General features: G+C 47.7%; 1 protein-coding gene across 10 annotated transcripts in view; it reads right to left on the reverse strand.

Annotated features, from left to right (window-relative positions):
- LOC139541288 (palladin-like) overlaps positions 1-27,680 on the reverse strand; it is a 112,084-nt gene that overhangs the window by 27,678 nt on the left and 56,726 nt on the right. For 7 of the 10 annotated variants that reach the window (XM_071345764.1, XM_071345768.1, XM_071345765.1 and 4 more), the window contains one exon: positions 26,820-26,855. The exons of 1 other annotated variant lie outside the window; for it this stretch is intronic. In XM_071345764.1, the coding sequence (XP_071201865.1) occupies positions 26,820-26,855 (36 nt within the window). Of the gene's footprint in view, positions 1-11,823; positions 11,973-26,819; positions 26,856-27,680 lie in introns of those variants that run through there. 2 more of the 10 variants (XM_071345772.1, XM_071345771.1) reach the window with 1 other exon arrangement.

A 27,680-nucleotide genomic window follows, 5' to 3' on the forward strand; every position in this document is an offset into this window, starting at 1 on the left:
GTTCCACTCCTATCAGCTAAAAACAAGAAGAAGCGGCTCCAGTGTGCACACGATCACCAACACTGGACAATTGAGGAGTGGAAAAACATTGCCTGGTCCGTTGAATCCCGGTTCTTGTTGCGTCATGCTGATGGCAGAGTCAGGATTTGGTGTAAGCAGCATCGTAAGCAGCATCGACCCATCCTGCCTGGTGTCAACAGCACAGGCTGGTGGCGGAGGTGTAATGGTGTGGGGAATGTTTTCTGGCACACGCTAGGTCCCTTGACACCAACTAAGCAACAAACGTTTCCAACACCTTGTAGAATATATGCCTAAGATTTCAGGCTATTCTGGAGGCAAAGGGGGGTCCGACCCAGTACCACATGGGTGTACCTAATAAACTGTCCAGTGAGTGAAATACTGTGAAATTGTGAACATGATGATAATGCCCTTTTAGTGTAAGAGTTGTTTGAAAAGATTTACCATGCTATAGATGAGTTAATAGACCAATAAGAAACCTCTGACCCGTCCGACGCCATCACAACTTCGGCAGCTGCAACTGGCCCGTCCGACGCAACTTTGGCGCCCTGATGGACCGTCGGGGGGGGTACTGTCACGGATTCCCCCGGTACTGCTCCTCATTCCGTGCACCAGTCTTGGAGGTCTACGTCACCGGCCTCTAGGCGTCACTGAACTGTCTCATTACGCACACCTGATTCCAATTCCCCTGATTAGTAGTTGTATATATGTGCCCTTTGTTCACCATTGTCTTGTCGGTTATTGTTCCCATGTCCGTTGGTCTTGTGAGTACCTGTGCTTTGTTATTTCGGATTTCGTGCTGCGTGTATTGTGCACTTGTTATTACGGGTCTCGTCCCTTGTATTTATTAGCGGTTTTACCTCGCTCTTTTGTTTGGGTTACATCCGTGTGTTTTTGTATATGTGTTTGTTTTGGGCTTCGTCCCCGTGCCTTTTCATGGCATGTTGTATTTTTGGTGGAGTATTAAAACCTCCTATTACGTATTCCTGCGCCTGTCTCCAATCATTTATACAACATGACATTGTAGACTGGAATGAAAAAGGGGGGCGAGTAAACTACGCATCCTATGTCCACTCCATGCTTTGACGGGGTAAATTACAGGGACATCTTTTACTTGCGTCTGGGGGCTTGTAACAGGACTGTAGAGTGGGAACTCCAGGACACACATGAAATGGAAGAGTTATCTTCTCAGGGTAGCAGAAGGGGAGAAGGGTCTTTGGGAAAGCTATAAAACCCCAATGTGTCAGAGACCTTCATGTTAATGGCCCAGTCTTAGTGTGACTAGTAGTGAGTCCCTCAGAAAGCCTGGGTAGAAGACTATAGCTACAGCAACATGCCTTGTCATCAGGACTCCACTAGACCTGCATTCTCACAATCTGTTCCAGATGCTGAATAATGAGGAAGAGTTTTTTATTTTTCATTTTCTGTCTGAGGGTCCACCCCCCCACACTCCCTCCCCCAGCCTCCTCTCCCTCTTTCTACTGTATTTATTACAATTTTATTTTACATTGTATTGATTGCTGTTTTGTTTGACATTATATTTCTTGTATTACTGTGATCAGGACACCCTTGAGAATGAGACCCTGGTCTCAATGGGTTTTTCCTGAATAAAGAATAATTTAAAAAAATAATAAACATGTTAAGAACTAAACAAAGGTAGTGAACATTTTACAATAAAATGTCAGTTCTGTCAGTGAAAACATCATAAGACAGATATTCGACATGCTTCCAGATCAGTTACGGCGGCAGGTAGCCTAGTAGTTAGAATGTTGGGCCAGTAACCGAAAGGTTGCTAGATCATATCTGTCGTTCTGCCCCTGAACAAGGCAGTTAACCCACTGTTCCTAGGCTGTCATTGCAAATAAGAATTTGTTCTTAACTGAAATAAAGGTAAAATAAACATGCTCCCATCATTAGTATACTCTTAGAAAAAAAGGTGGTATCTAAAATGGTTCTTTGGCTGTCCCCATAGAAGAACCCATAGGAGAATCCATTGAAGAACCCTTTTAGGTTCCAGGAATAACCCTTTTGGGTTCCATAGAGAACCCTTTCCACAGAGGGTTCTGCATGTAACCAAAAAGGGTTCTACCTGGAACCAAAAAGGGTTTTCCTATGGGGACAGCCGAAGAACCCTTTGGAACCCTTTTATCAACAGTGGAACTTCAGACCCAAATAAACATTCATTATTTCAATCACTCCAACCTGTCAGAACCTGTGTGCTGTTGTAGGCTACAGTTTATAAGAAATAGCACATAGTGCAGTGCACTTTTCACCATGTGTTTTCCTAAAAATCCCAGCAATGTTGGACATTCAAGCCTCCACCAAAAGAGCACTTTTACAAGAATAGTTTGGCATCTGCTGAGAGAGCCAGCCTCGGCGTCCACTCCTCTGTACCGTTTTCATTCCTTTTTTGGCTATGTTCTCTCAGCGCATGAGGCAGAAGCGCCTCGCCTCACCCGCTCGCTCAAGCAGAGGGGAAACGCACTTCATTTCCTCAGCGCCTTGTCTTTCTCTCTGTCTTTCTCTCTTCAACAGACTCCTTCACTGCCGGACTGCCTGTGTTGTGCGTTCAATCATTTGGAGAGCCTTTAAAACAGTTTGTCCACGTGCCTGCATTTGTTAATAACCCACCTGATGGTTTGCAGCCTGCCTAGAATATCTTGTAGAGTCTCATTGCTAGGAGCCCAGTTTGAATTTACAAATATATCCAAAAAGTTGTCTTAGTGTTTTTTCTCCGGTCTCTAGAATTCTCCTTAGTATATGGGGGAGGCAGAGTGGATGTTGGCTGGCTATGACTGACTGACATCATCTCCTTGCCTTAAAAGGTGTTCTTTCTTTATATAGAACAGTTACTACAGTCCAATTCCACTTTCTTATTTTACTAAAGGGCAATCACATGATCAATATTTATTTGTCCCACTGCATATGACTAACTTTCCAATTGTATTTTATGTCAACTCTGACATTTTACTTTAATTTCAATGTTTCCAATGAATTAGCATTTGTCAGATAATATCATATTGTCAGTGAGAAGATCAGACAGTGTAATTGTTCAGCTTCATCAGTCATTTTATTGTCCTTTAAAAGGTCTGTCTGCCTCCAGGATAGCAGGTGTGGGCCAGCCTGACACTATGTAACCCTGACACTGTGACCCTGCATGGTCCAGCCTTCAACCAGATCTGCCTAGCCAACATCCACCTATGAAATGACTCAGAGAACTATTCCATCTCTCTCAATCAAACTCTTTCGCTATTGATAACAGGACGGATCTATTAGTCTTGAATGAGCCAACAACACCATGAATTTCTCCTCATGGTCATTTGACATGATTTAGTCACCAACTCTGGGAACAAAAAGAGGAGCATTCCACCCAATCAACCCCTCTTAAAAATATATTTAAAAGAGGCGGATGTTCATTGACTTAAAACCATACAGACTGTTAATTTACAACAATTAACATTCAACTCTCCACATGCCTTGTTAAGTCTGAAAGGGTCTTTTCCTATAGCTGTTCTCAACTGCATGTTTTCTAGATGCCAGTCTGACTCTGGGGTAATAGAAACAAAACTGTAGGTCTACACTTACTGTATGTAGACAGAATTTCTACAAGGTACAACGCTCTGAGTTGATACTTGGTAAAAACGTTCTCTCTCCTGTGAGCAGCTAATAAATGACAGAAACTGCTGAAATGACTGACGTTAATTCATTTATTTCCTCGGTTCCTCTGACAGTCTGTTCCTCTGTCTTGCGGTGCAGTAGGGACTTGCAGGGAGGGAGGGAGGGAACCGTCCTGCTCTCTGTCTCCATGTCAACGGCCCAGTGTTGTGCTGTACCGAGCTGAGCCAACTGGCCCACACAACACCCAGTTACAGTGTGAAAAAACTGCAGAGCTCAGCTCTGTCATTCCAAACTGTAACGCTACATTACAGTTAAATCTCGCTCTTTCTTTCTCCTTATCCTTCTCTCTCAGCCTCCATCTGGAGGTATTAATAGGCTGTTAAATGTTATTTATCTTTTTCTCTCATCTTGAAAAATACTTTATTAAAAATGTTTGTATAATAATTTAACCTTTATTTGACTTGGCAAGTCAGTTAAGAACAAATTCTTATTTACAATGACAGCCTACACCGGCCAAATCCAGACGAGTGTAGGCCAATTGTGCGCACCCTATGGGACTCCCAATCATGGCCAGTTGTGATACAGCCTGGATTCGAACCAGGGTGTCTGTAGTGATGCCTCTAGCACTGAGATGCAGTGCCTTAGACCACTGCGTCACTCAGTTGGCCTGGTTCCTGGGTGTAAATTCTTTAACATTGAACACAATGAGAGAGTGCTTCAGGAAAAACTTTTTGATTGACTTACCATTCAGCATTCAATTACACTCATAATAACACGTCAATTATACAATTATTTTGGTGGTGGTTTTTTAACTCCAGTTCCTACATGCAAACATTAGAGCATCACTGAGCTTAACGGAGTCAGGCACCGCTTGTCTGAGTAAGAGTTAATTGAATCTGTCTTCTATAGCATCATGTAGCAAGCTGAAACAGACCATGCTGTAGCAGTCAGAGCAAGCTGAAACAGACCATGTTGAAGCAGTCAGTGCAAGCTGAAACAGACCATGTTGTAGCAGTCAGTGCAAGCTGAAACAGACCATGTTGTAGCAGTCAGTGCAAGCTGAAACAGACCATGTTGTAGCAGTCAGTGCAAGCTGAAACAGACCATGTTGTAGCAGTCAGTGCAAGCTGAAACAGACCATGTTGTAGCCGTCAGAGCAAGCTGAAACAGACCATGTTGTAGCAGTCAGTGCAAGCTGAAACAGACCATGTTGTAGCAGTCAGAGCAAGCTGAAACAGACCATGTTGTAGCAGTCAGTGCAAGCTGAAACAGACCATGTTGTAGCAGTCAGAGCAAGCTGAAACAGACCATGTTGTAGCAGTCAGCAGAAGCAAGCTGAAACAGACCATGTTGTAGCAGTCAGAGCAAGCTGAAACAGACCATGTTGTAGCAGTCAGCAGAAGCAAGCTGAAACAGACCATGTTGTAGCAGTCAGCAGAAGCAAGCTGAAACAGACCATGTTGTAGCAGTCAGAGCAAGCTGAAACAGACCATGTTGTAGCAGTCAGTGCAAGCTGAAACAGACCATGTTGTAGCAGTCAGAGCAAGCTGAAACAGACCATGTTGTAGCAGTCAGTGCAAGCTGAAACAGACCATGTTGTAGCAGTCAGTGCAAGCTGAAACAGACCATGTTGTAGCAGTCAGAGCAAGCTGAAACAGACCATGTTGTAGCAGTCAGTGCAAGCTGAAACAGACCATGTTGTAGCAGTCAGTGCAAGCTGAAACAGACCATGTTGTAGCAGTCAGAGCAAGCTGAAACAGACCATGTTGTAGCAGTCAGAGCAAGCTGAAACAGACCATGTTGTAGCAGTCAGCAGAAGCAAGCTGAAACAGACCATGTTGTAGCAGTCAGAGCAAGCTGAAACAGACCATGTTGTAGCAGTCAGTGCAAGCTGAAACAGACCATGTTGTAGCAGTCAGCGGAAGCAAGCTGAAACAGACCATGTTGTAGCAGTCAGAGCAAGCTGAAACAGACCATGTTGTAGCAGTCAGTGCAAGCTGAAACAGACCATGTTGTAGCAGTCAGAGCAAGCTGAAACAGACCATGTTGTAGCAGTCAGTGCAAGCTGAAACAGACCATGTTGTAGCAGTCAGTGCAAGCTGAAACAGACCATGTTGTAGCAGTCAGAGCAAGCTGAAACAGACCATGTTGTAGCAGTCAGTGCAAGCTGAAACAGACCATGTTGTAGCAGTCAGTGCAAGCTGAAACAGACCATGTTGTAGCAGTCAGAGCAAGCTGAAACAGACCATGTTGTAGCAGTCAGTGCAAGCTGAAACAGACCATGTTGTAGCAGTCAGCAGAAGCAAGCTGAAACAGACCATGTTGTAGCAGTCAGAGCAAGCTGAAACAGACCATGTTGTAGCAGTCAGTGCAAGCTGAAACAGACCATGTTGTAGCAGTCAGCGGAAGCAAGCTGAAACAGACCATGTTGTAGCAGTCAGAGGAAGCTGAAACAGACCATGTTGTAGCAGTCAGTGCAAGCTGAAACAGACCATGTTGTAGCAGTCAGCGGAAGCAAGCTGAAACAGACCATGTTGTAGCAGTCAGAGCAAGCTGAAACAGACCATGTTGTAGCAGTCAGAGCAAGCTGAAACAGACCATGTTGTAGCAGTCAGTGCAAGCTGAAACAGACCATGTTGTAGCAGTCAGCGGAAGCAAGCTGAAACAGACCATGTTCTAGCAGTCAGAGCAAGCTGAAACAGACCATGTTGTAGCAGTCAGCGCAAGCTGAAACAGACCATGTTGTAGCAGTCAGAGCAAGCTGAAACAGACCATGTTGTAGCAGTCAGCGGAAGCAAGCTGAAACAGACCATGTTGTAGCAGTCAGCGCAAGCTGAAACAGACCATGTTGTAGCAGTCAGCGGAAGCAAGCTGAAACAGACCATGTTGTAGCAGTCAGAGCAAGCTGAAACAGACCATGTTGTAGCAGTCAGAGCAAGCTGAAACAGACCATGTTGTAGCAGTCAGCGGAAGCAAGCTGAAACAGACCATGTTGTAGCAGTCAGCGCAAGCTGAAACAGACGATGTTGTAGCAGTCAGAGCAAGCTGAAACAGACCATGTTGTAGCAGTCAGAGCAAGCTGAAACAGACCATGTCGTAGCAGTCAGAGCAAGCTGAAACAGACCATGTTGTAGGAGTCAGAGCAAGCTGAAACAGACCATGTTGTAGCAGTCAGCGGAAGCAAGCTGAAACAGACCATGTTGTAGCAGTCAGAGCAAGCTGAAACATTCCATGTTGTAGCAGTCAGAGCAAGCTGAAACAGACCATGTTGTAGCAGTCAGAGCAAGCTGAAACAGACCATGTTGTAGCAGTCAGAGCAAGCTGAAACAGACCATGTCGTAGCAGTCAGAGCAAGCTGAAACAGACCATGTTGTAGGAGTCAGAGCAAGCTGAAACAGACCATGTTGTAGCAGTCAGCGGAAGCAAGCTGAAACAGACCATGTTGTAGCAGTCAGAGCAAGCTGAAACATTCCATGTTGTAGCAGTCAGAGCAAGCTGAAACAGACCATGTTGTAGCAGTCAGAGCAAGCTGAAACAGACCATGTCGTAGCAGTCAGAGCAAGCTGAAACAGACCATGTTGTAGCAGTCAGAGCAAGCTGAAACAGACCATGTTGTAGCAGTCAGAGCAAGCTGAAACAGACCATGTCGTAGCAGTCAGAGCAAGCTGAAACAGACCATGTTGTAGGAGTCAGAGCAAGCTGAAACAGACCATGTTGTAGCAGTCAGCGGAAGCAAGCTGAAACAGACCATGTTGTAGCAGTCAGCGGAAGCAAGCTGAAACAGACCATGTTGTAGCAGTCAGCGGAAGCAAGCTGAAACAGATCATGTTGTAGCAGTCAGCGGAAGCAAGCTGAAACAGACCATGTTGTAGCAGTCAGCGGAAGCAAGCTGAAACAGACCATGCCAGCCACAGAGCTGCCTCTCCTCCATAGACTCTAATCATGCTGTCTTTAATCAATGCTCTCTCTAATCAACCTGTCTATAAATGTCCTGTTTACACACAGTCACTGGTTTGTGCTTCCTAGACAATGATGGCCTCTAGTCTATACAGATATACGGATCTACAGTTTGACTGACTGACATGCCGCCATGCAAGCTGTGAGCCATCGCTGTGTTTTACAACCTTGCTTGTTTGTGTACGGGGAAGGGGAGAATGTCTTTGGTTAGCCGCTGGTTGACTAGGAGTAGAAGAGGGAAAGGGTTTATGGGATTCCGCCAGCAGCACTCACTGATGACAGGAAGCGACCATGGGATGACAGGAAGTAGTTGAGTGTAAATAGCCAATAATGAGGGGGTTCGTTCTGTAAACAACAACAAGGGGCTAAGCTTCCTGCTGCACTCTGTATACATACCGTACAAGCCAGCTATGTATAAGTGAAAAGCTGTTGATCTACTCAAATTTCTGAACAACATTTGTACATTTTACCACAATCAGACTTGTACCTACATATTAATGTGTGTTTATGAGTGTGTGTGTGTCACTGTTTAACCACACGTCACCATGCCAGTCTACAGCTTTTAAAAAGTGTGGCCTTGTCAAACATGAATGATATATACCTAAACAACAGAATGGAGCTCTGGCATTACACCTCCAAAACAAATACAGCCGCTGTGTGTGTGTGTGTGTGTGTGTGTGTGTGTGTGTGTGTGTGTGTGTGTGTGTGTGTGTGTGTGTGTGTGTGTGTGTGTGTGTGTGTGTGTGTGTGTGTGTGTGTGTGTGTGTGTGTGTGTGTGTGTGTGTGTGTGTGTGTTGTGTGTGTGTGTGTGTGTGTGTGTCTGTGTGTCTGTGTGTCTGTGTCTGTGTGTGTGAGAGATACAGTGGGAACACACCAAGGGGGTGACACAACAACATGCTGGCTCCAAACCATGCCCGGGGCCAAGAGTTTATCAGACCAGATCCAGAAACGCAGGGTGAAATCAATAGGAGCATGGGAAAATACCAGAGACTCCTGAGTCTGACTCCCACTGCAATCACGTATGCAAATACATCTCGCTCTCTCTGTCAAACACACCTCCACAAGCATGAGCAGACAGACAGTACAGTATGATCAGTGATCAGTGTCTCACTGTGCCTGACAGCATGTTTCACACTTCCTTCACCTGTATTAACACACCCCCATTACATCATTGTTACAGTGTGTCAACCTGCACTTGACTGATCCGTGACAGAAACAGCCTAGTCTGTCACACTGTCTGACATATTGACTGACTGAACTGACTGAGACTGACAGAAACAGCCTAGTCTGTCACACTGTCTGACATATTGACTGACTGAACTGACTGAGACTGACAGAAACAGCCTAGTCTGTCACACTGTCTGACATATTGACTGACTGAACTGACTGAGACTGACAGAAACAGCCTAGTCTGTCACACTGTCTGACATATTGACTGACTGAACTGACTGAGACTGACAGAAACAGCCTAGTCTGTCACACTGTCTGACATATTGACTGACTGAACTGACTGAGACTGACAGAAACAGCCTAGTCTGTCACACTGTCTGACATATTGACTGCCTGAACTGACTGAGACTGACAGACTCTGACTAACTGGCTGGTTATCTACCTGACTGACTACTAGCTACTACTTATTTGGTTGACTTTAATTAAGGAAATACTGATGGATCGATGTGCCATCAATGGGTATCTTCTCCTGTTGTGGAGACGCATAACACAGGTGGCTGTAGCAAGAAACAGGAATCCTATAGCTATGGGCCAAAATCACCATAACACAGTTCTTAATGATTTGTTCCGTCGCTGCCGAATAATGTTTACACTATGACATCTGTATTTCCAACAGCAAAGTAGCAGGTCATTACACATACATTGGTCACCAAGGGTCTGTAATAAAAACAAAGCTCTTTTTTAGACAACCATTTGGAGTTCTATTAGAGGAGGGGGAGACTAGTCCTTTGTTAAGTTTATGGTAAGCGGCTGCAATAACAGTTCACAGGACTCCTGTATACAAACACCCCCAGCAAGATAGCTGAATGTTTATGTTTGACATCATCACTTTAGATCACTGGATGAGATCAACTGGTGGGCGTGATAAACTTCCATCAACAAATTCAAGTGAAGCCCTCAAACAGGTGTGGGCTGTGCGCACACAAACCCAAACCGCACAAAAACAAACACAAACAGAGACAGTACATACACAAGTAGGCCTACATGTACACACACAATTTGGATATTTTGAATGAAAGTACAGTCTAAATCATCAGTCTAAATCATATCCTTTTCCACATGGAGGTGCATGTTGGCCAAACCTCCAGTCCAGTCAGATTTAGAACCAGAATTAACCCATTGACCTGACCCACATCACAAGCTAATTTACCACCGTGCAGGCCCAAACTCTTCACTCACAGCGACTCATACAGCTCTCCCTAATCCCTCCTCCCATGGTTTGGCTGAGTGCTCCTCCTCAGGAGAGAGAGAGGAGACAGAGGAGCCGTCCAACTTTCCATGGACATTTCATACCCCCCTAGACTCAGCTCCTAGATCAGTTTAACTTGAGGGTCTGTATTGGCAGGAGTAGTCCCTGACATGTTTCATATAGACAACAAAGGAAACCAGAAAAGCATAAAGTAAAATATGACTTTTTGTTATCAACTCCCATTCTCTCTCTCTCTCTCTCTCTCTCTCTCTCTCCTTGTCCAACTCAATTTCTCTCTGTCTTTGTTCTCCTAGACTTCCAAGTGTATTTTCAACCTCTCCATGTTTCTCTCTTTCACCTCCTCCCTTGCTCCGTCTGTACCCCACTCCCTCCCTCTCTCTCTGGCTCTAATTGCACACACAACACATAAAACAGAACCAGACTGTTTTCTTTTCCCCCGCTTTAAGAACTGCACAGAGCGTGGCTCATTCTGACCAGACTAACAGTTCAGGGTTGCTCCAGCTCCCATCAACCCCTTAAGTTATGTCTCTCCCCCTCCATCTCTCTCTCTCCCCCCTCTATTTAATCAGTCTATCTTGGGAGCCATTTTATGTAGAATCAAATAATAGGTGAGAAGTGCAGAGAATGAACAGTGAGATCCCTCCCTTCCTCCCTCGCTTCCTCTCTCCTTCCCTCCATCCCTCCTTCCCTCTCTACCTCCCTCCCTCCTTTCATTTCTCCCTCGTTCCTCCCTCCCTCCTTCCCTCCCCCTTTTCCCCTCCCTCTGTCCGGTTAGAGTGTTTTTCTGTATTGCAGGGACGCTCAAGACATTCTTCCTGGGATTGGAATGGGAAAGACATCGCCATCAAACGGGATTAGCAGCAGGAGTGGAGAGGAAGAAAGAGAAAGAGGAGAGCCAGAGAAAGAGAGGGGAGGGAGGGGGTGGAAACCAGAGAACCCAGGGAAGGACTAAAGCCAAACCTGACACTACTATTCTTACCTGACAGACACTATTGTGCTAACTAATCTATCAGAACCCAGTGGCACCACACAACTGACCTATATAAAAACACAACTGGTCCTTCACCACTAACACAACACTGACACAACCCAGAATAAAGCATCTCACACAACTACGCTTTATCAACCTCATAGACCCTATCACCCTCAGTAAAGCAGCCAGTTGCCTCCAGCCCTATCCTCTCCAGACTAACCACTTCCCAGAACTTCCAGTAAATTAATGGGTTTCTATCTCCGCCTCTCTCTGTCCTATAAACCACACATCCATACTCCAACACATGCTTTTTACATTAACTGTCTGAGGGGCTGGCAAAGCAGACAGAAATTACGAAAAAGCATTCCTGGTTCTCCTTCTCTATCATTTGTGTCTCTCCTTATTCTGTACTCCTTCATTCCATCTCTCAATTCAACCCTTTTAAGTTCTTCAGAAGCATAAATGACAGATTGTGATTTTAACTGATTTTGAGATCAGTTTTAGCCCACAAAGTTTTACCACAGAAAAAAGAACAATGGCAACACTGTATTTCATTGAAGCAGTGAGCTCATCGTAAAGCAACAGTGGCTATGCTAATGTGGTGTGTTCACATCGTCTTCTCTCTCTCTAATGAACTGAACTTGACTGAGTGTTAATGAAAAGCATCTTGCTGCTTGCTTGTCACCCTCTCCTCCCTCTCTCTCCCTCTCCCTTCCCCTCTCTCCCTCTCCCTATAAATGCTCACTTCCACTGAAGTGTGTTAAATTGACAAAAGTTGTGTCTGATTCTGTAAAGAATTTGTAAGAAAGACTAGTACCTTCAGTGACGCGGCCCAGGTGAGTGTGTCTGTCTGCGGCTCAGGTATTCCCCAGGAGGAGTGTGTGTGGTTGTTTCTGCCAGTCTGCCAGGTAGCGGAGCAGCATATATAGAGTAGTCAGCAGCCAGACTCAGCCTCACTTGCTCTCTGCATGAGTCAGCCTAAACCTTCTTCACAATAAAAGCCTCTGTTTCACAATAAAAGCTCTGCAACACGGGCCACTGATCTAGAGACGTCCCTTTCAGAACCAGGCTCCTAGAATAACAACAGCCAGCTATTTTTGACCCAGAAATAAAAGATTGAAAGTAAGAGAGCGAGAGAGAGATTGTGAAAGAACGTGACACCCAGATCGTAGGGGGTTTGGACCAGAGGGGGCTGGGGTGGGGAGCAGGTGGGACAGTGTGGGGACCAGGGGGGGCGGGGATTGGACCAGGGAGGGCGAGGGCAGGTTCAGCTCCTCTCTCAGGAGGATTCAGTCATCTCCCCAGTGTCGAGTCACACCACTTACGACCAAGTCAGTGTCTGTGTATCTCACTCTGCTGCTTATGGAAGACAGGTTCAATCAAAGAGGTTGATTGACTTGTGATTCCCAAAAGTGTGTAACTGCTAGGGTTTCCCTGTGTTTAACATACTATTCCCTCTGTCCAGGGAAACATAGGGGATAACTAAGACCTCTTTCCATGCTGTCAACTAACAAGCACACACTCATCTCTCTCCCTCTTTCTCTCTCTCTGTATCTTTTTCGCCACTCTACATGTATTTCTCTCCGCTCACCCCTCTCTCTCTTCCACTTCCCTCTTGTATTGTGAAGGTCAGCTCTAACAACTCTTCCTAATTTGAGAACTTGCTCCATTCTCTGCAGGTCACTCAACCTAACGAGCCAATCCAGCGTCAGCTCTCTCAGCCAATCCTGCTGCTCGCCATGTCCTTTTAAGGACTGCCCACTGTCTGGGGGTTGCTGAGGAATGATCTGCCTTGCTGTTATCGATCCTTCCTGGGTCTCTTCTACTTTTCCTCATTCTTTATCTCAAGCGTTTTCTCTTCTTTCTCTGGCTAGTTCTCTCTGTACGCATTCATTCACAGTCCAGGTCCACATTTAGGGCAACAAATGTAACCATTCAGATAGCTGATAAACAAAAACACTCATGTTTAAAAAAAAATACATTAATGGCATGACTAATGAAAAACGTTGCACATGAACTTCAGGACTGTCTTGAGCTTGCCAGGCAGCTGATAATGAAGAAACAAGACTTCTCTGTGTATAAACTCAGTTCCATATGTGTCTCTTTAACATACATGTTTCCATAAAACCACACGCAATGCCTCTATAAGAAAGTGATTGTTAATACAGCATTAGAGTTTACGAGCTACACCTAATAAACACAAGGCCTCTGCTGTGGGTACAGCTCTGAATCAAGGCACAGATGTGTGACAAAGCCTGGCAGCCAGAGCAACACGGCTCTGAACACAAGACCATAGAGCACTACGGTCCACAAACACAACCCTTAACGCAACACAACGACAGACGAAAGACAAAGCAGTAACCGAAGCGACTGATCGGACAGTGAGAAGACAGACAGAATGTTCTGGTGCTCACCTCTCTTAGAGATTTTATTTACAATATTAACAGGTGCAGGACTAATTGGCCAATAAACCTTGTACAGAAAATAACAAACATGTCGTTGACAAAGACTTGAATAAATCAAACATTCTCAGTACAAACTATTCCAGCAACAACTCTTTGCCTATAACAAAACTCAGGTATAACTCTACTCTAGCCAACCTGTTACCTGCCCAGCCTGCTCTCTCCCAGGTATAACTCTACTCTAGCCAACCTGTTACCTGCCCAACCTGCTCTCTCCCAGGTATAACTCTACTCTAGCCAACCTGCTACCTGCCCAGCCTGCTCTCCTCCAGGTATAACTCTACTCTAGCCAACCTGTTACCTGCCCAGCCTGCTCTCTCCCAGGTAAAACTCTAGTCTAGCCAATCTGTTACCTGCCCAGCCTGCTCTCTCCCAGGTATAACTCTACTCTAGCCAACCTGTTACCTACCCAGTCTGCTCTCTCCCAGGTATAACTCTACTCTAGCCAACCTGTTACCTGCCCAGCCTGCTCTCTCCCAGGTATAACTCTACTCTAGCCAACCTGTTACCTGCCCAACCTGCTCTCCCCCAGGTATAACTCTACTCTAGCCAACCTGCTCTCTCCCAGGTATAACTCTACTCTAGCCAACCTGTTACCTGCCCAGCCTGCTCTCCCCCAGGTATAACTCTACTCTAGCCAACCTGTTACCTACCCAGCCTGCTCTCCCCCAGGTATAACTCTACTCTAGCCAACCTGCTACCTGCCCAGCCTGCTCTCTCCCAGGTATAACTCTACTCTAGCCATCCTGTTACCTGCCCAGCCTGCTCTCTCCCAGGTATAACTCTACTCTAGCTAACCTGTTACCTGCCCAGCCTGCTCTCTCCCAGGTATAACTCTACTCTAGCCAACCTGTTACCTACCCAGCCTGCTCTCTCCCAGGTATAACTCTACTCTAGCTAACCTGTTACCTGCCCAGCCTGCTCTCTCCCAGGTATAACTCTACTCTAGCCAACCTGTTACCTACCCAGCCTGCTCTCTCCCAGGTATAACTCTACTCTAGCCAACCTGTTACCTACCCAGCCTGCTCTCTCCCAGGTATAACTCTACTCTAGCCAACCTGCTACCTGCCCAGCCTGCTCTCTCCCAGGTATAACTCTACTCTAGCCAACCTGTTACCTGCCCAGCCTGCTCTCTCCCAGGTATAACTCTACTCTAGCCAACCTGTTACCTGCCCAGCCTGCTCTCTCCCAGGTATAACTCTACTCTAGCCAACCTGCTACCTGCCCAGCCTGCTCTCCTCCAGGTATAACTCTACTCTAGCCAACCTGTTACCTGCCCAGCCTGCTCTCTCCCAGGTATAACTCTACTCTAGCTAACCTGTTACCTGCCCAGCCTGCTCTCTCCCAGGTATAACTCTACTCTAGCCAACCTGCTACCTGCCCAGCCTGCTCTCCTCCAGGTATAACTCTACTCTAGCCAACCTGTTACCTGCCCAACCTGCTCTCTCCCAGGTATAACTCTACTCTAGCCAACCTGTTACCTGCCCAGCCTGCTCTCTCCCAGGTATAACTCTACTCTAGCCAACCTGTTACCTGCCCAGCCTGCTCTCTCCCAGGTATAACTCTACTCTAGCTAACCTGTTACCTGCCCAGCCTGCTCTCTCCCAGGTATAACTCTACTCTAGCCAACCTGTTACCTGCCCAACCTGCTCTCTCCCAGGTATAACTCTACTCTAGCCAACCTGCTACCTGCCCAGCCTGCTCTCTCCCAGGTATAACTCTACTCTAGCCAACCTGTTACCTGCCCAGCCTGCTCTCTCCCAGGTATAACTCTACTCTAGCCAACCTGTTACCTGCCCAGCCTGCTCTCTCCCAGGCAAAAGCCAACTGAGCACCTTAGTATTCTTTCCAGGAACTCCCTTCAGCTAGAAATGTTCCATCATGATAGCCCCAAAACACATTTCTACCATAAATGCGTAATTTCCCATGGACATATACTGTATCATAAACAACGGTTTTACATAAACTGGCTTTGTAATCATGTTACCTGATGAAATTGCTGTACAATATGATCTTGTTGCCATCTGAAGAGTGTTTTGAATACTGATGTTTGATTTGCTGGTTTTAAGTATTAAACTTTCAAATAGCTCTTTGTTGACTGTTGCTGGGTGCTATCGTCCTCCATCAGCACTTGTACCCTACCTGCCCTAAGCTCTCTCCTGGCCCCTTACACTAAGTCTGAATTTATCCTGCCAGGTGACCTAAACTGGGACATGCTTAAACTACCTGACCAAGTCTTAAAGCTATTAAATCTTTCTCAGATTATTACCAATCCCACAAGGTATGACTCCAAACACCCAGAAAAGGCAACTCTCCTCAATGTTATCCTCACAAATAATCCTGATAGGTATCAGTCTGGTGTTTTCTGTAATGACCTTAGTGATCACTGTTTTACAGCCTGTGTTCGTAATGGCTGCTCAGTGAAACGACCTGTCCTGATTTGTCATAGACGCTTGCTAAAACACTTAAATGAGCAAGCCTTCCTTCATGAACTGGCCTCTGTAAAATGGTATAGAATCAGCTTGATCGCCTCTGTCGAAGACGCTTGGACCTTCTTTTTTTATATTTTCAGTGGTATTGTTAACAAACGCCCCCATAAAGAAAATGAGAATTAAAAACAGGTTCAGCCCCTGGTTCGACCGTGATCTTGCAGAGTTACTCCACCTCAAGAATTGCATTTGGCGAAAGGCTCGGCACACGCATACTCAGGCTGACTGGCTATCGTTCGGGCAAATGAGAAATAAGTGCACTCAGGCTATCCGGAAGGCCAAAGTTAGTTACTTTAAGGAGCATTTCTCTGTGGGTCTAACCCCAAGAAGTTCTGGAAAACGGTTAAAGACCTGGAGAATAAACCCTCCTCCTCACAGCTGCCCATGTCCCTTAATGTTGATGATGTGGTTGTTACTTACAAGAAGCACATGGCTGAGCTCTTTAATCACCACTTCATTAAGTCAGGATTCCTATTTGACTCAGGCATGCCTCCTTGCCCGTCCAACATTTTCTCATCTTCCACCCCTTCTAATACGACTATCCCAGATGCATCTCCCTCTTTTTCCCCTGCCCCACTACAAAGTTTCTCCCTGCAGGCAGTCACTGAGTCCGAGGTGCTAAAGGAGCTCCTGAAACTTGACCCCATAAAACATCTGGGTCAGATGGTTTAGACCCTTTCTTCTTTAAGGTTGCTGCCCCGATCACCTCCAAGCCTATCTCCAACCTTTTTAACCTGTCTCTCCTTTCTGAGGAGGTTCCCATTGCTTGGAAGGCAGCTACGGTTCATCCTTTATTTAAAGGGGGAGATCAGGCTGATCCTAACTGTTAAAGGCCTATTTCTATTTTGTCCTGTTTATCAAAAGTGTTGGAAAAACTAATAATCAACTGACTGGCTTTCTTGATGTCTATAGTATTCTCTTGGGTATGCAATCTGGTTTCCGGTCAACCTGGTTTCCGGATGTGTCACTGCAACTTCAAAGGTGCTCAATGATGTCACCATTGCCCTTGATTCTAAGCAATATTGTGCTGATATTTTTATTGACTTGGCCAAAGCTTTTGATACGGTAGACCATTCCATTCTCGTGGGATGTATTGGTGTCTCTGAGGGGTCTTTTGGCTGGTTTTCTAACTACCTCTCTCAAAGAGTGCTGTAACGGCTGTCAATGTCGTTCTCCTCCTCAGACGAGGAGGAGCATGGATCGGACCAAGATGCGGAGTAGGAGGTATTCATGATTTTAATGGCAAACCAACAAACACTACAAATAAACAAAACAACAAACGTGACTAACCTGCAACAGTCCTGTGTGGCCCAAACGCTAACACAGGAAACAAACACCCACAAAACACCAGTGAAACCCTGGCTGCCTTAGTATGACTCTCAATCAGAGACAAACGATACACACCTGTCTCTAATTGAGAATCATACCAGGCCGAACACAAAACCCAACATAGAAATAGAAAACATAGACTGCCCACCCAACACTCACGCCCTGACCAATAAAGACATACAAAACAAGAGAAAACAGGTCAGGAACGTGACATAACCCCCCCCCTTAAGGTGCGAACTCCGGGCGCACCAGCACAAAGTCTAGGGGAGGGTCTGGGTGGGCATCTGACCACGGTGGTGGCTCAGGCTCTGGGCGAGGTCCCCACCCCACCATAGTCACTCCCCGCTTCCGTATCCCCCTCCCAATGACCACCCTCCAACTCAACCCACCTAAATGAAGGGGCAGCATCGGGATAAGGGCCAGCACCGGGATAAGGGGCAGCAGCTCCGGGATAAGGGGCAGCTCCGGACTGAGTGGCAGCTCCGGACTGAGTGGCAGCTCATGACTGGAGGGCAGCTCATGACTGGAGGGCAGCTCATGACTGGAGGGCAGCTCATGACTGGAGGGCAGCTCATGACTGGAGGGCAGCTCATGACTGGAGGGCAGCTCATGACTGGAGGGCAGCTCATGACTGGAGGGCAGCTCATGACTGTAGGGCAGCTCATGACTGTAGGGCAGCTCATGACCGTAGGGCAGCTCATGACTGGCTGGCGTCTCTGGCAGCTCCTGACTGGCTGGCGTCTCTGGCAGCTCCTGACTGGCTGGCGTCTCTGGCAGCTCCTGACTGGCTGGCGTCTCTGGCAGCTCCTGACTGGCTGGCGTCTCTGGCAGCTCCTGACTGGCTGGCGTCTCTGGCAGCTCCTGACTGGCTGGCGTCTCTGGCAGCTCCTGACTGGCTGGCGTCTCTGGCAGCTCCTGACTGGCTGGCGTCTCTGGCAGCTCCTGACTGGCTGGCGTCTCTGGCAGCTCCTGACTGGCTGGCGGCTCTGGCGGCTCCTGACTGACGGACGGCTCTAGCGGCTCCTGACTGACGGACGGCTCTAACGGCTCGGGACAGACGGGCGGCTCTAATGGCTCGTGGCAGACGGATGGCTCAGATGGCGCTGGGCAGACGGATGGCTCAGACGGCGCTGGGCAGACAGATGGCTCAGACGGCGCTGGGCAGACAGATGGCTCAGACGGCGCTGGGCAGACAGATGGCTCAGACGGCGCTGGGCAGACAGATGGCTCAGACGGCGTTGGGCAGACAGATGGCTCAGACGGCGTTGGGCAGACAGATGGCTCAGACGGCGTTGGGCAGACAGATGGCTCAGACGGCGTTGGGCAGACAGATGGCTCAGACGGCGTTGGGCAGACAGATGGCTCAGACGGCGTTGGGCAGACGGATGGCTCAGATGGCGTTGGGCAGACGGATGGCTCAGACGGCGTTGGGCAGACGGATGGCTCAGACGGCGTTGGGCAGACGGATGGCTCAGACGGCGTTGGGCAGACGGATGGCTCAGACGGCGTTGGGCAGACGGATGGCTCAGACGGCGTTGGGCAGACGGATGGCTCAGACGGCGCTGGGCAGACAGATGGCTCAGACGGCGTTGGGCAGCCGGGCAGTTCAGGCACCGCTGGGCAGACGGCAGACTCTGGCCGGCTGAGACGCACAATAGGCCTGATGCGTGGTGCCGGAACTGGAGGTACCGGGCTGAGGGCACGCACCTCAGGGCGAGTGCGGGGAGGAGGAACAGGGCTCTGGAGATGCACTGGAAGCCTGGTGCGTGGTGTAGGCACTGGTGGTACTGGGCTGGGGCGGGAAGGTGGCGCCGGATATGCCGGACCGTGAAGGAGGACACGCGCTCTTGAGCACCGAGCCTCTCCAACCTTACCAGGTTGAATGGTCCCCGTAGCCCTGCCAGTGCGGCGAGGTGGAATAGCCCGCACTGGGCTATGCAGGCGAACCGGGGACACCACCTGTAAGGCTGGTGCCATGTACGCCGGCCCGAGGAGACGTACTGGAGGCCAGATACGTTGGGCCGGCTTCATGACATCCGGCTCGATGCCCAACCTAGCCCTCCCAGTGCGGCAAGGTGGAATAGCCCGCACTGGGCTAAGCACGCGTACTGGGGACACCGTGCGCTTTACCGCATAACACGGTGTCTGACCAGTACGACGCCCTCTCACTCCACGGTAAGCCCGGGGAGTTGGCTCAGGTAACCAACCCGGCTTCGCCACACTCCCCTTTAGCCCCCCCCCCCAAGAAATTTTTGGGTGAGCCTCTCGGGCTTCCAGCCTCTCTTACGTGCTGCCTCCTCATACCAGCGCTCCTGGGCTGTGGCTGCCTCCTTCTCCTCCCGAGAGCGGCGATTCTCTCCCACCTTAGCCCAGGGTCCTTCTCCGTTGAGTATTTGCTCCCATGTCCATTCCTCTTCTCTCCATTGCTTTTGTTCCTGCCTTCCTTCTCCAATCCGCTTGGTCCTGGTTTGGTGGGTGTTTCTGTAACGGCTGTCAATGTCGTTCTCCTCCTCAGACGAGGAGGAGCATGGATCGGACCAAGATGCGGAGTAGGAGGTATTCATGATTTTAATGGCAAACCAACAAACACTACAAATAAACAAAACAACAAACGTGACTAACCTGCAACAGTCCTGTGTGGCCCAAACGCTAACACAGGAAACAAACACCCACAAAACACCAGTGAAACCCTGGCTGCCTTAGTATGACTCTCAATCAGAGACAAACGATACACACCTGTCTCTAATTGAGAATCATACCAGGCCGAACACAAAACCCAACATAGAAATAGAAAACATAGACTGCCCACCCAACACTCACGCCCTGACCAATAAAGACATACAAAACAAGAGAAAACAGGTCAGGAACGTGACAAGTGCAGTGTAATAAGTCAGAAAATCTGCTGTCTCTGCCACTGCCTGTCACCAAGGGAGTACCTCAAGGCTCGATCCTAGGCCCCACGCTCTTCTCAATTTTCCTCAACAACATAGCTCAGGCAGTAGGAAGCTCTCTCATCCATTTAATTGCAGATGATACAGTCTTATACTCGGCTGGCCCCTCTCTGGATTTTGTGTCAAATGCTCTACAACAAAGCTTTCTTAGTGTCCAACAAGCTTTCTCTACCCTTAACCTTGTTCTGAACACCTCCAAAACAAATGTCATGTGGTTAGGCAAGAAGAATGCCCCTCCCCCCACAGGTGTTATTACTACCTCTGAGGGTTTAGAGCTTGAGGTAGTTACCTCATACAAGTACTTGGGAGTATGGCTAGACGGTGCACTGTCCTTCTGTTAGCCCATATCAAAGCTGCAGGCTAAAGTTAAATCTAGACTTGATTTCCTCTATCGTAATCGCTCCACTTTCACCCCAGCTGCCAAACAAACCCTGATTCAGATGACCATCCTACCCATGCTAGATTACGGAGATATAATTTATAGATCGGCAGGTACGGGTGCTCTCGAGCGGGCTAGATGTTCTTTACCATTCGGCCATCAGATTTGCCACCAATGCTCCTTATAGGACACGTCACTGCACTCTATACTCCTTTGTAAACTGGTCATCTCTGTATACCTGTTGCAAGACCCACTGGTTGATGCTTATTTATAAAAACCCTCTTAGGCCTCACTCCCCCCTATCTGAGATATCTACTGCAGCCCTCATCCTCCACATACAACACCCGTTCTGCCAGTCACATTCTCTTTGGTTTCAGGATTCTTGACTTTATCTTGAAGAGATACAATAAAGAGTCTTTCTTCAACCAATAATTTGATTCAGTGTCATTGTCTACAGGTCATGGACATGCGTTCCATGACAACCACTGACAAAGAGAAATACGGCACACAAACAAAACACAGAACGCAAGAGTTTGCAAGATCAACACAAAGCTCTGAATCCAACAGGCATGAAACATAGTTTCAACAAGACCACAGATGTATATTAAACATGTTGTTTAGTTATACTGTATAAGCTCGATTTGGGAACGAATTAACATTCCAAAGCATCAAAATCACATTTGAGATTAACTCTCAGTACAAAAAACCAAACAGTATCCAGGATCCTCTGTAAACAAGTTATGTGTATCTGTGTATGAGTGAGAGAGACAGAGCAGGGTAGAATGGTTTGGAACGTGGCCTTCAGTTTGTTGCAGTTGTTCTCTGTTACCCTGACAACGACCTCAGAGGAGGTTAAAGAGGTTTGGAGCTGGCCCAATCATTTAATCTCTGTGGTATGACAATTATGCAGACGGCATGGGTTTGAGTGGCACTGAGTCAATCCACATGCAATATATAGCACATTAAAGGGGATTAGTAGCTTCCTCATCTTTACCTCTCTGGGCATATGCAGGCTTCACACGCATACACACATGGTGTCACTTACAGGCAAGCAGGCTGTTGTTCTAAGCTCCCCCATGTTTGGAATTGTTAGCCCGGTTCATATGTACGCGTGTGTGAGTGTGTGTGTTTGTGCATGTGTGTGCGTGTGCGTGTATGACAGACATTTAAGTCAGGAATGGGAGTTCCCGGATGCCATGAGGGGGAGAGACACCACATGGTGAGGTTGTGACCCCATTCGCAGCCATTTGCTAGCAGCATTTTAACACATAATAGTCACCTTTGACATCTGACCCCTGAACGATAATTGTTGAACCTCATCTGCCATGTGGCTCCAGCAGAGCCCACACCTTCCACTTCCTCCTCTTTGGACACACAGGGTCAGAACATGACTTTGTATTGTTCTGTGATTTCAATAACCAAACGAACACACACACACACACACACACTCACACTCACACACACACTCACACTCACACTCACACTCACACTCACTCTCTCTCTCTCTGTCTCTCATTGTGAATCATTGTGTTAGGTCTCTCAGGGTGGAGGCTGTGACAGATCAGTCTGGAACAGTGAGGATTAACACAGCTGTCTGATCATGATGACCCTCACACCCTGCAGGGGTTCTGAGAGGCACTACAGCATCACTTCCTCCTCCCCGTGACGACAGTGCCACATTTGATCTTATGATCCACAACCTGTTTTTAGACTGACCAGAACTCAATTTGAACCAGAACTCAACCACATTTCAAGTAGTCCTCAATCAAGGATGGCGTTATGAACATTATGGTTATTTTATGTAATGTTTTTAAGTTTAGATTGTGAGCGGGTTATGACATGGCAGAGTTGAGGTTGTTTAAACCACCGATCTGTGCTTGACTCCTCTGCTTTTCACAATCCGTAATCCTCAAATAATCTAAAGCAAACAAGAAGATGAAGCCTGGTGGAGATTCTCACAGAGGGTTTGCCAGAGAGGGTTCAACAGTAGGCTGTTTATAAAATGGATAAATGCAAGATAACTAATTCAACTGTCAGGTTTTGATTCCTTGTTTTATGAAACAGTGATTACGATATAAAATGTTGGCAGGATAATTGCTGCTTGTGTGTTTGACGACGCCCACCCACAGATTATATCCCAACCCATAATCTAATGTTGTGCCACCGTGATCACAGTCAGTACTACAGTCACACCTCACTGTGCCTCATTCACTTGGCTCTTCTCTACGATCCTCTCCTCAAAAACCTTACATGGTCTGGGTTTTGACTTTCCCTTCAGAGGCTGCCGCTTGAACTGAATGTCCTTGGTGTTTCTGTACAACTAAATACTGTATCATTATCTTTTGTAGATTAAGTTTGCATGTGAATCTAGTAAATGTTGACAGTAATCGACAAGATGGTAATTAATAACTTGACGATTTGCCACACAGCAGCCACAGGGAATCTCAGGGGGACTCTGAGGCACCAGTTCCAGGAAAGAGGCACTTTCTAAATCCCTTCCATTTAAAAATGCTCACACCAGCACAAACATACACACCTTGTTTTCAGGGTATGTCGTAACCATTCAACATGAAACAGTTCCTGTGAAGTGTCACACTGGGTAAGCATGTACAAGACTAGAAAGCTTATACTGAACACCATTGCCGCTTACACTCCATCACAACGTACACATGTGGGGGTTCGCACACGTACACACACACATGCACGCACACACACACACAAACAGACACAAACACACACCCTCCTACACACACACAGGGAAAGCAGATTGACAAATTCCAGGTGTTAACAGTCCAGTGTGATACGGCTTTATTCTTGGTCGCGGGTGTCCACTTAGACCCCTGGTGAATCTGAATCATAAATCAGGACGGAACATACACACTCTCCAAAATGGCAGCCCAGTGACCTCACACTGATACGATAGATCCCATCTAAGTGATTTATGACCTGCCTCAAGGCATGGCTACAGACCCAACAACCTTTAACAGTTTAATACAGACTGTTATACACTGCTGCCCTTAAGCCCCAAAACAGACTCAACCTGCCTCTGCCTCTGTCTCTCTCTCTCACTCTTAAAACACAAGGCCAGTGTTCTGATCCTAACAGCCAACGTGTGGCCTCTCCCCTGAGAGCTTCCTCTGATTCTTCCACCAGGTGTGGCAACACCAGTAACAACAGCCATCAGAACCACACACTGACTGACTGACTGACTGACTGACTGACTGACTGACTGGCCCAGCTCCATCTCCCTCCAGTACAGAACAGTCACAGTGCAGACAGACAGCAGGCGTGTTTTCCCAGATCAGGTCTTGTACAGTCACCTCAGCCTGCCAAGTCATACAGCAACTTCCTCTCCACAGTAGAGCTCTGAATCTCCACAGTAGAGGCATGAATCTCCCCAGTAGAGGCATGAATCTTCACAGTAGAGGCATGAATCTCCACAGTAGAGCCCTGAATCTCCACAGTAGAGGCATGAATCTCCCCAGTAGAGGCATGAATCTCCACAGTCGAGCCCTGAATCTTCACAGTCGTGGCATGAATCTCCACAGTAGAGCCCTGAATCTCCACAGTAAAGCCCTGAATCTCCACAGTAGAGGCATGAATTTTAAGCCCGAGCCCTACCCATGCCCATGACGTTCAGGCCCTACCCTACCCAGGCCCGATTGCTTCTGCCAAATTTAAGGCCCTGCCCAAAACCCGAAATCAGAAATAACTTCCTCTGTTAGTAAATCCATTTGCTGCTCCTCTCTGTCTGTCACTCACTACCTGCGCACAGCTTGCTGTGGATGCGCTCTGCTCATGGCTTTCTGAGTCTGTGATTATCCATAGCAATAGCTCTGCTTGGGCTGCTCTGCTCAATAAAGAGACATGAGAGAGCAGTTAGCTGTTAGCTACTTTTCATCACTCTAAACTCCAACTGTCTTATATTTGACGAGGTTGAAGCACTTCTGACACCGTGTTAGGATTTTAGTCAGATATAACTGTGCTGTGCAGCAGAGTACATGCAAATGGCTCAGCTTTAAAATGTTAGTCATCATTTTAGTGATACCTGAGCCCTGCTAGTACCCTAGTTATTGATGAAAAAACAGGCCCTACCCGGCCCTAACCGATGTATAATGTCGGGGCCCGTCAGGCTCTGGTCAGGTAGGAGGAGAGCTCTACTCCACAGCCCAGCTCTGTTAATGCAGCTCTGAGATAGCCTCGACAGGAGAGCTTTCATCAAGATACCAGCCCAGACCCACAGCTCACAGGTCAAGGCAATGTGAGGCATAAATAACAGGTGTAGGCCTATGTAATGGTTGAGATGCATGGATGCAATAGTACGGTCCTCTTAGACCGTCACACTAAAATTACTTTCTTTCCTTGTGAATAAAATACAGCAGTTAAAACAGTAACTGTGACTGTGATTTATCTATTAAAAACATCCGTCAAAACAGACACTGATTCACAGACCTTATTGGCTCCATTGAAATGGTAGCCGTTGCATGATAGTGCTTCGTTTTACATTAGGAGACAGAGAGCTAAGACAGTGGGCTCATAGTTTCCATTCAGTTCCCCATTGGATTCACAGCAATTTAGAAAAATGACTCAATCAGAAACTTGATTAAAGTTACATTGGAGGCCTCAAATCAAATCCAGATAAGATAAAAACAGACTTTTACATCAGAGGCAGTAAAAGTCACACAACAGGGTCCCCTTTCACAGACGTAGACACTGTAGAACCGTGGCTTCAACACTGTGCAAAAGCATGCCGTTTAAAAAACATTATTGTTTTCAGGAGGTGTTCAGGAGAACAAATGAGAGGCAGTGACCCCTGCCGTGAGGTCAGAGGTTGAAGGTCAAAAGTGGCCGGTGCCTGAGGCTTTAGTTTGTCAGCCAACACTTCTACAGGTCACCAGGGGACAGAGAGGAAGCTAAGCTCCAGCACGGCATGGCACAACGCATTGACCCCTGGGTAATGGCAGGGCTGGTGTTTTTACTGTGTAATTACTGAGTGTATGTAGCAGAGGAGAGGGGGGTCAGTGCACCGTCCCTCTGCACGCTTCACCACGGGGAGCTGATTGTTTTTGGCAGTATGTTTGTGTCATTATTGTGGAAAAACTCACTCAAGGAAGCAGCTTTATGGTGATCCTGCTATTTGCAGAAACTCAAGCTGGGACACCAAAAGAAATACAGCAAAACAATCTGAATGTGCCAACACATCGTTATGATGCCATTATTCTTCCAACTCCACTGCTAAACAACAGGTTTCCACTCATATCACACCCAGAAACAGACACAGACCAGACCCAGACCCAGACCCAGACCCAGAAACAGACACAGACCAGACCCAGACCCAGACACAGACCCAGACCAGACCCAGACCCAGACCAGACCCAGACCCAGACCAGACCCAGACCCAGACCAGACTAGACCCAGACCAGACCCAGACCAGACCCAGACCGGACCCAGACCCAGACCCAGACCAGACCCAGACCCAGACCAGACCCAGACCCAGACCAGACTAGACCCAGACCAGACCCAGACCAGACCCAGACCGGACCCAGACCCAGACCAGACCCAGACCCAGACCAGACCCAGACCCAGACCAGACTAGACCCAGACCAGACCCAGACCAGACCCAGACCGGACCCAGACCCAGACCCAGACCAGACCCAGACCCAGACCAGACCCAGACCCAGACCAGACCCAGACCCAGACCAGACCCAGACCCAGACCAGACTAGACCCAGACCCAGACCAGACCCAGACCGGACCCAGACCCAGACCCAGACCAGACCCAGACCCAGACCCAGACCAGACCCAGACCCAGACCCAGACCAGACCCAGACCCAGACCAGACCCAGACCAGACCCAGACCCAGACCAGACCCAGACCCAGACCAGACTAGACCCAGACCAGACCCAGACCAGACCCAGACCAGACCCAGACCCAGACACAGACCCAGACCAGACCCAGACCCAGACTAGACCCAGACCAGACCCAGACCCAGACACAGACCCAGACCAGACCCAGACCCAGACTAGACCCAGACCAGACCCAGACCCAGACCCAGACCAGACTAGACCCAGACCAGACCCAGACCAGACCCAGACCGGACCCAGACCCAGACCCAGACCAGACCCAGACCCAGACCAGACCCAGACCCAGACCAGACCCAGACCAGACCCAGACCAGACCCAGACCAACCCTTCAGTTATTTACCTGTCATATTCTGTCTCCTCCTCTATACCCTCCGCTCTGGAAGCAGAGAGGATACAATGTCAATATTTAGCAAGAGTTACACAAATAGGCAATCCAACGCAACAACACATATGCTATGTACAAAGCACAGAGCATGAACCCTACACAACATCCATGTTCCACATGCATCCTGTCTCAGACCACATCAGAAATATGTCAGTCTCAGACCCCCTCACTAATGCATAAGACATATATCATGTCTGAACCACAACATTAAATCAGAAGCTAGACTATACAACCCTGCAACACAAACAGAGGCCATCCACAATGAGACTGTGCAGTCAAGTCCATACACTCCCACATCAAGACATACACAAACCATACAAGGACAATAAATGCTCTACTGCAACAACAGACATCATACTCACTGCCTTTAATAAAACACAGGGAGGCCACAGGGGGGGGCCATACAGAGAAAGCAGGGGCCCTGGTCGTGCATACAGGAGTCACACAGAGACAATAGGAGCCATCCAACAGAACAGAAGCCAATCTGTTTTCAGCACCAGAACAGCTGCCAGCCAGGCCAACTCTCTGGCACACAACAGAACACAGCACTGACATGGCACTGGCACCATCATAAAGAGACCGGAATGGTTTTGTTCTGTAAATACTGGGATTCCCCTTGTAACCCTTTCAGAAGCAGAATACACCCAGATCACTGATCCACAATAAAATCACTTATTATGGGAGTCATGGTGCCAGCTCAATCAGACATCACTCATGACAGCCCTCCTCTGGTGCAGTGGGATGCGGTGAGACGAGCAGGGAGGCAAGGGTAAGGAGAGTGGCAGGATGGTGGCAGCATGGCAGGATGGAGGGTGT

This window comes from Salvelinus alpinus, chromosome 16 (genome assembly GCF_045679555.1).
Source record: "Salvelinus alpinus chromosome 16, SLU_Salpinus.1, whole genome shotgun sequence".
NCBI classification, from domain to species: domain Eukaryota; kingdom Metazoa; phylum Chordata; class Actinopteri; order Salmoniformes; family Salmonidae; genus Salvelinus; species Salvelinus alpinus.